At 40.0% G+C, this 13,276-nt stretch overlaps 1 protein-coding gene across 1 annotated transcript in view; it reads left to right on the forward strand.

The window, feature by feature from the left end:
• Positions 1 to 13,276, forward strand: part of LOC148514013 (cilia- and flagella-associated protein 47-like) — a gene marked incomplete at its 3' end in the record, with an annotated part of 651,210 nt that overhangs the window by 208,937 nt on the left and 428,997 nt on the right. The window contains exons 34-37 of the mRNA XM_088481183.1: positions 5,444 to 5,541; positions 5,640 to 5,756; positions 9,102 to 9,236; positions 11,145 to 11,257. Of these exons, the coding sequence (XP_088337309.1) occupies positions 5,444 to 5,541; positions 5,640 to 5,756; positions 9,102 to 9,236; positions 11,145 to 11,257 (463 nt within the window). The remainder of the gene's footprint in view (positions 1 to 5,443; positions 5,542 to 5,639; positions 5,757 to 9,101; positions 9,237 to 11,144; positions 11,258 to 13,276) is intronic.

The raw sequence follows: 13,276 nt of genomic DNA on the forward strand, positions 1-13,276 counted from the left end.
CCTCATCCTGTCACTCAAACTAACGACCTGGCCAAGTTGAAGGTGAGAGAAATTTCCGATTGCAACAGCTAGTTTGCGCATGTGCATTGCGGCGAAACTTGCGCATACGCTGTTTAGCGAACATCGGTGGCGTACGACCGAGCGGCCGCTTACGACAGACTCCTAATGAGGTCCAGAGTTTGCTAGAAATCTCTGTCCCTGTGAATCCTCTCGGTATTTTTTGCAAAAATATCCTGAGCATGTCACTGCGCTTACACTGCGCCAGCTACTGCTATAGCCCCCCCCTCCATCATGCCCCTTCACTTAACTCAGTCATCCGGTGAGCTCCTTCATGACTCCGATCAGCCATCGGAAGACCGGGTCACAGAGCCGGAGCCCTGCGATCATTTGAGTGGAGTAACAGAGGAGCTCATCGGATGACTGATCACCGATCCCTGGGTGCAGGTAAGTGTTTTTTTTTCATTAATAATTTTTTTTTACTGTGATCAGCCTATGGTCTATTTAGACATACAGACTGATTACTGGCACTGGCTCCCGGCACTGGCTCTGCCTGTCAGAGCAGAGCTGGAGTAGGTGAAACGGATGGAAAGCCCTAACAGTGCCATCTCCAGGTGATATTATTATTGCAAGGATTCCCCAGTTATTTTTTCACAATTATATTTTAGTAATTTGAGCACATCACATTTCCCATTTCAAAAGACATTTGTGATTTCTCATCCAATTACACATTGATACATTTAGGTGATTCTAAAATAATGTGAAAAGTTGAAATTTTTTTTGAAAAACATGCCCCTAAAACTCTTACCATTAATTCAAGGTTGGTTTTTTTGTAATGCACAGTTTGTTGCCATGAGTCTGTTCAATGGACGTATCTGTAATTTTCTCTTAATTCACCAATTTGAAAATTAAGTGAGCAAACATTTTGTTCACCTGTTGACTTTAAATCAGTTGAGGTAACTCATACACATTAAACTTAAAGGTGCATACACACACAACGATTTTTTGAACTATAATCGATAACGATATCGTTTATCGTTCAATCGTTGGAAAAAATCGTTCACTTTCTGAGTTAAAATGATGAACGATTATCGTTTGCGCGTTCACGTTTGTAATTCAGTCAGACTGACCAACTGAACGATTTTCATTAAGGGAATATGCAAAAATCGTTTGTAGTTCAAAAAAATCGTTCACTTTAAAAAATCTGACAGATAATCTGACAAATAATCTGACAGAAAATCGTTCATAAAATCGTTGGTAACAAAATCGTTGTGTGTGTATGCAGCTTAAGTCATCTGGTGTTTATGGGTCTGTCTATGCTGCATAACCATATAACTCCAAATCCATTTAACCCTCAACTAATAATAACACACAATTACAGAGATTGGCTAGAGATTGTATAATAAAATGAGGCCCTCAGTGAGGGAGTACTGTTGTTTTTTTAACATATTTTTATGGTGGGGGTACAGGTTCCAATGACCACCTGGCACTTGTGGTTCTACAAGTGCTGCAAGGCAGGCTGTCTGACATCTGTAGTCCCACTGTGAAGAACAATATTATTACTATATTTAACCCATTACCCCTGCACCCACCACCACCAGGTGTGCAGGGAAGAGCCCTAGGGAGGGAAACCGCATTTATTTTTGGGGTCCCCATTTTCCAAGGATAGCCATCCCTGGTATGTCCTGTTTGGGGCTGGTTTACATTATGGCAGGGGAACCCCATGCTGCATTTCTCCCTGCTGTAGTGTAAGCCCCCCGGCTGTTCAGCCCGGTGCTGGTTATAGGAAAACAGAGGGAACCCCACGTCGGTTTTTCCCCTAATTTTCCTGTCCCAGACTGGGCTCAGCGGTCCAGGGCTGGTTATGCTCTTAGGGGGGACCCAACATTTATTTTATTTTTTTAACCCTTTCTTTACTGTATAACGCACAGAAGCATTGTACAGATCACACCGATCTGTGCAGTGCTTTTGCTGAACATGCTGCTCAGGAGGGAGGTCTATTTTAAAGTTCTGTTTTGGACCTACTTTGCTCCATTTGCAAAAGGTGGTGCATTTCTTTTTATGGAAAGTACTTGCGAGTTGGTTCAATGGTGTATTGACTTATATTAGTGTGTTCAGCCGTGTTTTGCACATAGATTTATGTTTTTACACCCATTTTTGCCTTTAGTAAATTATATTATTGTTGCTATTACACGTAATTGTACAATAAAATACATATCTAGGCTAGGTAAACATCTTCACATGATAGCAATGTTATAGGACTATTATGCATTAGTTACAAAACACACTACAGTGGATTAGTATACATTTAGAACAAAGGAAAGCAGTTCGTCAATTAAAACAACTGTCTAGATAATCCTTTTATTGTCAAGGCCAGTCACAGAATAAATAATTAGCATTCCTTTGCTCCTGCACAATAGATATTAGATGTGTGTGCATAATGAGTTTCTATTTATATTGCAAATAATTACATACTTTACTAAATAAAAATACTTTAGTAAATAAAAATTGTGTACCATATAGATGAAAACTAGAAAAGTTTAAATATAAATATTATTTTTGCCCACAAAAGGTACACATATATGATATACCTATAAACAAGAGAAGTATTATATTAATTTGAGGTGTTTAATTTGTTAATTAAACTAATTGCGTGAAGCTAATAGAGAAAGAATCACAGGAAAGTGTGTTTTGTTTTTTTTAAATTCTCATAAATTAGTGATGTGCAGGCTCGGATTAGTTCGGATTTTCACGCCAAATTCAGAATTTTCCCGCCAAAAATCGGGTCTCAGAAACAGGCAAAACGTCATCTTTCATGGACAAACCTCATAATTCCTGGACAAAAGTCCATGAAAGATGATGTTTGTCCATGAAAGATGATGTTTTGTGTCTTCTGAGACCCGAATTTGGCGGGAAAATCCGTACTAATCCGAGCCTGCACATCCCTATTGAAAATATATTTCTAACAATATGCCATTAAATGTAAAAAAAAATTATTTAGTGGTATAAGAAATCAATATATACAGTACTAGTATCATTCTAGCACCCTGCACCTGTCACAACCCGTGCAGTTCCTTTTTCCTGCCTGGGGTTTCTAGCAAACTCAGCTGATGTAACAAACTGCTGAGATACAGGCCAGAGTGTGATAGAAGCACCAGAGCAGAGAGCAACACCCCAGGCAGGAAAGAGGAACTGCACAGGTTGTGACAGGTGCAGGGTGCTAGAATGAACACTAAGTACATACTGGATGTCATATGCAGTCATTTGACTCACAATATAAGTTGCAAACAGAATTTTTTTTTACCAATCTACTGTTTGTTATTTTATGCATTTCCCATATGTCGAATTTTATAAATATATAATTATTTTATATTATTATTATTATTATTATTATTATTATTATTATGTTCATGTTATATCAAGTATTTGGTGTTTTTGTTCTGTTGTGAAAATAAGTTCTATGAGTTGAGTTGTTGCATTATGACTCTCATTGATATACTTGGTACAGGATTTTTTCTCTGTTTACACTTAAATGTTTTCTTATGATTAAAAGGTTTCTGAATGCATAACCGGCGAGGACAAACAAACAGACCAATGATTCTTATATATAAAATTCATTGGTCTGTTTGTTTGTCTCTCTGTCCAATTATGCATTCGGACACCCCTGCACCAATTGGGATGAAACCAATGCGAGGTGGTCCAGTTGGATCCTGGACAGGTTTTAGGGGGGTTAGGGTCCCAGTTGGACCTTCCTTTGGTGTATGCTGGACAAAACTTTAACTCGGGGAGCCTGTTCTGAGCCTTCTACTTGATGGATTTGGACAAAAACTTCACCGAGTGGTAACATTGAAGACATTTTAGACATACCTAGGGGTTTGAGGTCCTGTTGGACCTCCCGTTGGTGTATGGAGGGCTGAATGTTGACCCGGGGATGCTGGGCAGAACTAAGACCCAGGGAGCCTAATCTGAGACTTCCACTGTGTAGATTTGGGTGAAAACTTCACAGAGGGGTAGTAATTCGTCTGGGATGCCTACTGGAGTGGTTGGGGTCCCGATCAGACATCACGGCGGAGTGCACTAGGCAGAATTTTGCACAAATTTCCTTTGAAAAAATCTGATTTGGTAGGAAGAAACGTGTCAAGATGTCTGTTTGGGTTAATAACATCTAAGGCTGCTCATTGGATTATTGCGGAGGACAGTCCTGTTAAAACATTGCTCTGAAGATTGGCTACAAAGTTATAACTGGTAACTACATCATATGTGCACAATACCTGCTGTGGAGTGACAGATTCTACAAGCTTTCTGATTGAGACGGCGTCTGGAGAACAGCGTGAGTTATCTCACCAGAGCCACAAGCCGTTGTTTTCACTTTATGGAATGGACTGTTATCCAACACAGGTCAGCATTCTAACAATATAGGAACAACTGCAGGTATATAAGCCAGCTTTCGTGGGACTATAGAGGCACCATAAGAAGTGTTGGTTATACAAGATCCCCAGAATGTACAATCTAGCTAGTAAATACTTATATATTTTCTTATATATAGCATTTGCCGAGATTTGACAACTATTATTGAATCCATTTATTACCAGTTATTTATATAGAGCACAGATATTCCACAGTGCTTTACAGAGAATATTTGGCCATTCACATCAGTCCCTGCCCCAGTAGAGCTTACAATCTATATTCCCTATCACATGCCAACACATACAAACTAGGGTTAATTTGTGTTGGGAGCCAATCAGCCTACCAGTATATTTTTGAAGTGTGGGAGGAAACCAGAGTACCCGGAAGAAACCCACGCAAGCACAGGGAGAATATACAAACTCCACACAGTTAGGGCCGTGGTGGGAATCGAAACCACGACCTCAATGCTGTGAGGCAGTAATGCTAACCATTACACCATCTGTGTTGCACCTGTGCTGAATCCATGAGTATAATACTCCATGAGGTGTGAAATTAAGTGATATTAAATTGTGGAGCATTAATGTCTGTATACATTTGTGCTAAAGTACATATATTTGAATTAAATAAGGATACATAATTTTTGCACTGTGAGAATAAATTGGAATATTAATTATAAATTGTTTATTAGTATATATTTACCACTATAGTGTCCCTTTAAATTTTGATTTTTAGCAGTGCCTTGGAAGTGTTATTAAATACTATTTAAATATGCATCTAAATTGAATTGCATTGACAGGAAGATATCAATTTGCCCCATGTATTGCTCTTACCATTCAGGGTAACCACAGCAAGCGTGGGGTAATGAATACAGAAAACCTATGAGTAGACATGCTTATACTCCAACATGCACTGTTATTGTCCAAGTGTCTGCAGGGCACAGAAACATGAGTAATCCTGCAAAATGATTTGCTGTAATGCATGGTGCAACATTTAAGTTTAACAATTGCATACAAATGTAAGTATGTTTTATCTTTACTAGGTGACATCCCTCCTACAAGATGGATAATGAACTTTGATAAAGACCTTTTAGACGGGCTTGTTCTTGCAGCTCTGGTGGCAAATTATTGTCCATATCTTGTAAGTACCAGCTAATATATGCTATGCTATGCATGTATTATGTCACCTATTATTTTTAAATCAAGTTTCAACATTTGTCTTGTCCAACTTGTTTGCAGATTTCCACTCATTTTTTAAGTATGTACACTAACCCCGAGACTCCAGAGCAACATCTACACAACTGCCTGATCCTTGTCAATGCTTTCCGAGCAATCAATCTTAATATCGACGTACAGGTAAATTTACCCCTTTTCTTATAAAAATGAATTAGATGTATTGGTAAAATTAATTGAATAAATCTCCAAGCCATAGATGCGTTCATTGGTTTAACATTGTATTTGGTATTGTATCTGTGGTACATGTTTACACAGATATCAAAGTTGAGGAAAAACTTGAAATCTATCAAACTCAGACAATTCTAAATTTTAACTGTGCCAGCCTGAGCCAGAGGACAAAACCTCCCTGACGCCGCTGGCAATTTTACCTCACGAGGGCCTGATTCAGAGTGGTACATAGACCCGATGGTTTACACACAACTCACTGACTGCGATGGTGGTTGGAAGTTCCCCTATGCTGCAGCATGATTGACATCCTGTGGTTGTTTACGGGTGGGGATGGCCGGTGTTTTTGAAAATAGGGGCATGTCAGCCACATTTTTAAGGTGGACCTGAGGGTTACTCATATGGCGGATGTTTTTGCAGATGATCTGATGCTGTTTCCTTGAACATAGCAGTGGATTACAGATGCCAGCACAAGGCCTTTATTTACAAAGACACCAGCTGCTGTGTGTACAGTGTACAGCTCTATATCAGGCCTAGGGCGGGATGTACTAAGCATCGCATCTGCAGTGCTGTACATACCCTTTCGGGTTTAGACCTAGAAGTTGCGCAGAATGATGTGTGCGTGCCGGGGGAAGGTGGGAGGGATCCGAATTGATCCCTCTTGGGGGCATTGCTAAAAGAAGCCTGTAGGCTTCTATTGGGTAACGCCATCTAAAGATGGCGTTACCCACCAGGTTCAAACTCTGAAATTTATCGCATTCTGGAGTTTGGCACATATGAAAGATGTAGTAAATGCAGTAAGCCACATATTTGACCATAGTACATCCTGCCCCCAGAGTCAACAAATTTCCTGCCTGATACATGGAAATGGGATTAATTCCTTGGAGTTATCACTTTACCTGTCGGATTTTCTAGTTACTGATATTAGTCATCATAATAGATACTTTTACCAAAGGAATGTAGTCTATTTTTAAATTCACCTTGTAAGCTGCCTCCCTTGTTGGGGATTGGCATAACCTGCCTGCCTTTACCCTTAAGATCCCTCTTCATTCCTAATGGTGCCACAGTGCTTCCTTCAGTCACTTATCACTGTACAGTCCTGGGTATGGAATGTCCATTTGACAAATCATCGAATTGACTTTAAATATTACATTAGGTCATCTCTAAGAGTCCATTTTTCATAAACCCAAATGATCATATTAGAAAACCCATAAGATGGGTACACTCCACAAGTTATGGGCTAATGCATCATTTTGGTAAAGATACTGTAATCATCTTATCATAGATGAAATAGCTACAGAGGATTTGTGAATGCTAAAAATCAATAAGGAAAAGGACCGGAAATTACTATTTAGTAAAGATTCAGTTGTGCCAATTGTTGGTAACCTCCATAACTACATGCAGAGCCTTCTCTACTTTCTCTGTCTTTTATTTTGACAGTATCCAGCAAGCACATGTTCAAGGTGATGTTTAAACAAGTGATCAAACTATTTCCACCTTATACATACATAAACATTTTGGTCCTGATGCTGGGTTGAACGTACTCCTACTTGCAGATTATGGCCCTCATTCAGAGCCGTTCGCTATTTGCGTTCGTTCGTTCAAAAACAAGGGGTGGCTATGCAAATGATTCGTTCGCACATTGCAGTCTGTTCACACCTCTAAGTCTGAACGAGCGAGCAAAACATACGCTCTTTTATTTCTTAAAAACGCCCCCTGGCCGCTCGCACCATACGTCATGTCCGCTATTTATTAGATTAATCGAGTACATCGAACAGAATATGAACTGCTCGCTATTCTTGTGGTTGGTTTTTTCAACCGCTATTTTGCGAGCAGTTCTGAGTTTAAAAAAACCAAGTGACGTGGTCATTGACGCTGCTATATTAATTATACACACCCATAAAACGCCCGTTTTGACCTTTAAGCACGCCTGCGTTCGGATCTCCACTCCCCGTTTTCAAGCACCTTCCCCTGTTACCACCCACATACGCCTCATTCTGTCGCTCAAAATAGCAGGCACTCGCTATATTGCGTACAAATGATTTTCGGCCGCACTGACTGGTTCGCGCATGCGTACAAAAAACCGTCCGCATGCGCAGATGTGCGAACATCGCTCGGAACGAGCGTAATGCCGATAGCGAGTGGCTCTGAATGAGGGCCTATATCTTAGATGTTTGCACTGTGCATACTCCGCAACAGTGCTTATGGAGTGCAGAGTCGTACACATTGCAGTTGCATCTTCTCTTATGTAGAAGGAGGCATAACTGCGCTCTTTGAGGCATTCTCACATAGACAAAGTACAGTGAAGCAGGTGGTGATGCAGCTGCTGCTTATGCATAGTTGGACTTACAGTATCATTTGTGCCTAGTATAGAGCTGGTGTAAGTGTGCAAACATCACACTGTGATAGGAGTGGGTGCACTGCAAGAGGCGTAGAACTATACATATCATCGAATATATACTTGTTTCTGTGTACGCAATGCAGGAGCACATATGCCAGATTTCTCTCCAACTATGCCCTTAATACATAATGAAAGCAAAAGTTAATATGACCTGAAACCGCTACACACCTCTTTTAACTCTTTAATGACAATTTATGCTGATGCCTTTCCCAAACCTAGGCTCCCATTGTTGTAAATACTACGTCACATGGTATTGATTGCTTAGCAGACAAATAAGTAAATCCGTTATGAATAAGGTTGAACTATAATACAGTCGTGCTCCATTTGAACTCCATACATGCTCCATTTTAAATGGCTGACCTGGCAGTCCTAACAAGCAGTCAGATTTGTCAGTGTTCTAGTAGTGTATGTGAAAGATGGCACATGTCACTGCAATCTGGGAATCTGTAATGTTTAAAACCAGCAGCAAAGCTATATTAGGGTCTAATACTGTGGGGTAAATGTAAAGCCTGAGTTTTGCTGACAACTGTGAGTTCCCGACGCGTCTGTCCAATGTTTTAAACAGGGTTACCATTTAAAAGGTGTCAGCCTAATTTTGCCTTTTAAATGATTGCCCCTTTAAAACAATGGCAATACTCACTGTGAACTCGCTCATGTCTCTGCAAGTTACAGGCTACTTAATTTAGCTCTGTATCTTTGTTTTGTTATATGATCCCTATATTTGAACAATTATTTGAAGTCATTTACAGTATAATGATGATTGAGTCAGAATTTAGGTTGCAACATAGGTAGCAATTTTGTGTTTCACCTTTCTTGGAAAAATAAAGAATCTTTAATTTGTTTACAATTGTATGTAAATGTCATATATATATATATATATATGTGTCTTTTCTGTTTAGGCCACTGATATCTGCGATCCAAATCCAGTGATGATGCTAATGATGTGTGTATTTTTGCATGAAAACTTACCACTTTATGTGCCTAAAAAAACAATAACATTCAGTGGGGCTCTTCACCAAACTGTTTCACGCCAGGTAATTGTGTTTGTTGCATTCACTAAGTAGTAGTATATAGCAGTGTGTTATTTGTGTTACTGGTATTGTAAGGAAGCTGAAGCTTTTAACTCTAGTGCTCATATAAATTTTCAAGGAACATTTCTCAGACTCAGATTTACTTATATATGTAATTATGCAGATAATTAAAATCTTAAAATAGCATGACACTTAACTAACCTCTGAATACATTGGTGCGTGCTGTGGTTGCCTGTCCTCCCTAGCATTTACCTGCTTACTTCATTAGGTAAGAAAATCAGCAGTAATGCTGGGTACACACCTAAAGATTTTCTGTCCAACCAGCCAACTAGTTGGTTGGTTGGAATGAAAATCTGGTAAGGTATGAAAGCAAATGACAATCAGCAATTTGCTCCCAAACCCGGAAAATGGACAAAAATGTTGTTTGAACAAATTGTTTAGCACAAACATTTAATAAACTTGTCTGATGACCATTTTCATCTGTTTTCTGGCATTTAGGAGCAAATTGCTGATCATCAGTTACTCCCATACGCTACCAGATTTTCATTCCAACCAATCAACTAGTTGGATGGTTGGACAGAAAATCTTTACGTGTGTATGCAGCTTAGTCTTTGTTGGTAATCCGAGGTTCCTGCACATGCAGTAGTGGATGAAGATGAACTACAGGTGTGGTGGACAAAACAGTGCACAGAGGAAATAATGGTTGCCAGCTCAGCTTCCAAAATAAGTAAAGCAAACTGTAATTATTTATTTAAATATTTACTAGTATTTACATATCACCTCAGGCTGTCCCCCGCTTCACCCCATCCAATTTTACTCTGTCCTGCCCCGCACCTTCTCTATCTGCTGCTCCACTCCCCGCTTTAACTGATATTCTCTGTTTCCCCATAACATCAGTAGTCGAACATTTCATTTAGGTTCTCCTCTAACCCGATGATCCCGTATATATATTTGACTGCCCAGATTTTCCTTATTCAACTCAGATATACTTCACATTATAGTGCACCCATACCCTCTCATTCCAATTCTCACACAAGTAATGATCAGCTATATGTATGCTTCAGTACAAATGTTATTTATGCCGAAATTAAGGCGTAGCAGATGCAGAAACAAAAACTTCTCTGGTAAAGTAAAAGGATGTGCAGTCAAGACACCAAAAAATACCAATAGAGCAGCTGTAAATCACAGACAAACAAAATAAAAAAGAAACTTCATATGAAAACATGCCAGCATCCTCATTTAGTACATTTTTACCTATTCTGAATTATCCCTACCAGTGCCCCCATCTGCTTAAACAATGATCTGTTCCGCTTTCATTTTTTGTATCTTTTTGATAAAATGACTAGAACGTTGGACTTTTCCACAACAAAACTTGGGATGGTAGGCAGGTAAGCATAGGCTTAGGCCAATTTCAACATGATTTGTATAATGTGTGTAATGAGTCTATAGTTCATATGTTGTGGTTTTATATGGGGTCGTCATTGCTTCTCTTCCAAAATTAGTCTATGTTCAAAAAACCTAAATTACAATTGTGGAAGTATGTTCTCCTGAATGAAACCTTATCTTATCAAGTAAAATAGAACAACTAGTGTACTTCCCAGTTTCAACTAGACTGGTTTATGTAAAGAAAAGCAATATTTTTTTTCATGGGATTGCAGCTTTAATAAATGCAATAAAATAAATATAACGATGGAAGTAGTACTAATATTAAAAGATAAGTTACATATTTTCCTAATTAAGTTTGAACAATTTAATAATTTTCGGTTGACTCAATTAACTTCAGCTTCATACTGCTATGACAGAGTTTAATGTTCCTTATTGCTGGCATTCAATCACAATCTGTCAGTACAGTACATATATACAACTGCTGATCAATAGTCTGACCTTTGTGATTTTATGTTGCTGTAATAGGTCCGTCTGAAAAATCCGAGCAGCAAGCCGCTAGTGTACAATGCTATAATTGTAGGTCAAGAGACAGCTGATTTCTCATTGCCTAAAGGAAACACAATAACGATTGCCCCAAAGTAAGTAACCTTTTTCATTGTCTTCATTGGAAGTGACAGCTCAGACAGCCCGCATACAGTAAATACAAATGTTGTATATTAATTATGAATAATATAGATTTCTTTTTTTCAGTGGATATATAGATGTTTAGCTCACTTACACATATTAATTATGGTCATTTGATGGGGTTTTTAGTTTAACTCTTTGGGCGCAATTCAATTCAGCCGAATTGCCCCTGGAAGGAGCCCCTGGAGCTATTCAATTCACTGCTCTGTTTGGTCCGACTAAAGGATTTCTTCTCGCACTCCTCTGAGTGCCTTGTGCGCAAATGTTTTCTGGCTTAGTGTAGCGCTAACAGCCGCGCAGCCAGCACTTTAGTCGGAGAATGCCGGTTCTCGTGACTAAACACCCATGTTAAGTCGCGAGAACCGGCATTCTCCGACTTAACTGGTAACTATCGGACCAAACAGCGCGGTGAATTGAATATCTCCGGGAGCTCCCTCCCACGACTATTCAGCATCGTGCTGAATTGAATTGAGCCCTTTGACGTCTATAAATGCACCAATTAATATTTGTCTTGACATTTATTGTTGTTTACATTCTCTCCAACTTATTCCAGACACTAAAATTTGTGGAAGAGTGCTGATCTTTAATATATATACATATTGTATATGGCTTGTTTATATCACTACATGGCCAAAATCATGTTAGGTATACAAGGGCCTTGCTATATTTCTGTGTAACTCCCCCCTCCTACTGCATTATCCTGTGTGTTTGGAAATTATCTTCACAAGGAGTGAAATCTAGGAATTGGTACAGACTGCCCCTCTGTCCTGACTTTGAACCTCATTCAGACCAGGTCGCAAGTGCTGAGCGCTCGCAACCGGGTCAATGTTTAGGCCCTGCGCATGGGCAGTGGGCGCACTGCACGTGCGCAAGCCCCAGAGCGAGAGAGAAATTCTCTCGCTCCGGAGCTCACTACAAAAGGGGCGGCTGTCAATGTTGATCGTCAGCTTGACTCGTTTTGTAGGCGTGGCGGGGGGGTGGTTTCACAAACGGAGGCGTTCCTTAAGGAACGACTGCCGTTTTGTGGGCGGCCGCACTGACATCAGCAGTGATGTCAGTGGGGAGCTTCCTGGTAGCCGAGACCCTTAGGGTCTCATCGCAAGCCCCGATAGTCGCGATGGACTTGACCATCGCGACCGTCAACCTGGTCGGTCGCTAAAGCTGTGGGTGGTAACCCACAGCTTAGCTAGCGACCAGGAGGCCGCACTTGAAAAGTCAAGCGGCCGCCTTCATTCAGAGCGAGCGCTCGCTTCTTGCGACCGCATTTGAATGAGGGCCTTTGTTACTGCAGTCCCGCTTTGTGCATAAGGGAAGAGCACTAATGACCTTCGTTCCATCTCCAGCAAAATCCAGTCATTTTCCTCTGTATTCTCAGATTAGGAACAGGACCAAAAGATTACAGTGTAATTATTTGCATCAACTAATATTTCTACTACTTCTGCCTCGTGAAACTAATGTTAAATGCTGGATCTGCACCATAAACCTCTACCCACCAAGGCCCCATGGCTTTTCTCACTATTTTAATCATTGTGCCAGCATTAGGTGTTATATAGAAGTACAGGTGTTTTGTATATTATGTCAATATTCAGAATGTTGACAGCATTATGTCAATATGTTCTAAATGTTGATATTCAGGATGTCAACATGCTCAGTATGTTGACACTAAACATATTGACATCCACAATGTCAACAATGACAACATGCCAGAATCGGAGATGAGTGTTTTGGTTTTGACTCTGATTTTAAATCGAGACAAAATGTCATCTTTGGACAAAGAAGAGGTTTTGTCCATGTCAGATGTATAGATGTGCGGGTCCGGGTCTCAGCCTGACCCGCACAACAACCGACAACAACCGAATTTGGGGGCTCCAAGTCGAACCGAATTAAAGTTCAGAATCACTTTGAGGTACCGAGTCAAACAGAGTCCCAGTTTGGATTTTCCCGCGGTTCGGAACTCTGATTTAAAATTACAT

The sequence above is a fragment of the Taudactylus pleione genome, unplaced genomic scaffold, assembly GCF_031769625.1.
Source record: "Taudactylus pleione unplaced genomic scaffold, aTauple2 ptg000265l, whole genome shotgun sequence".
Lineage (NCBI taxonomy): Eukaryota > Metazoa > Chordata > Amphibia > Anura > Myobatrachidae > Taudactylus > Taudactylus pleione.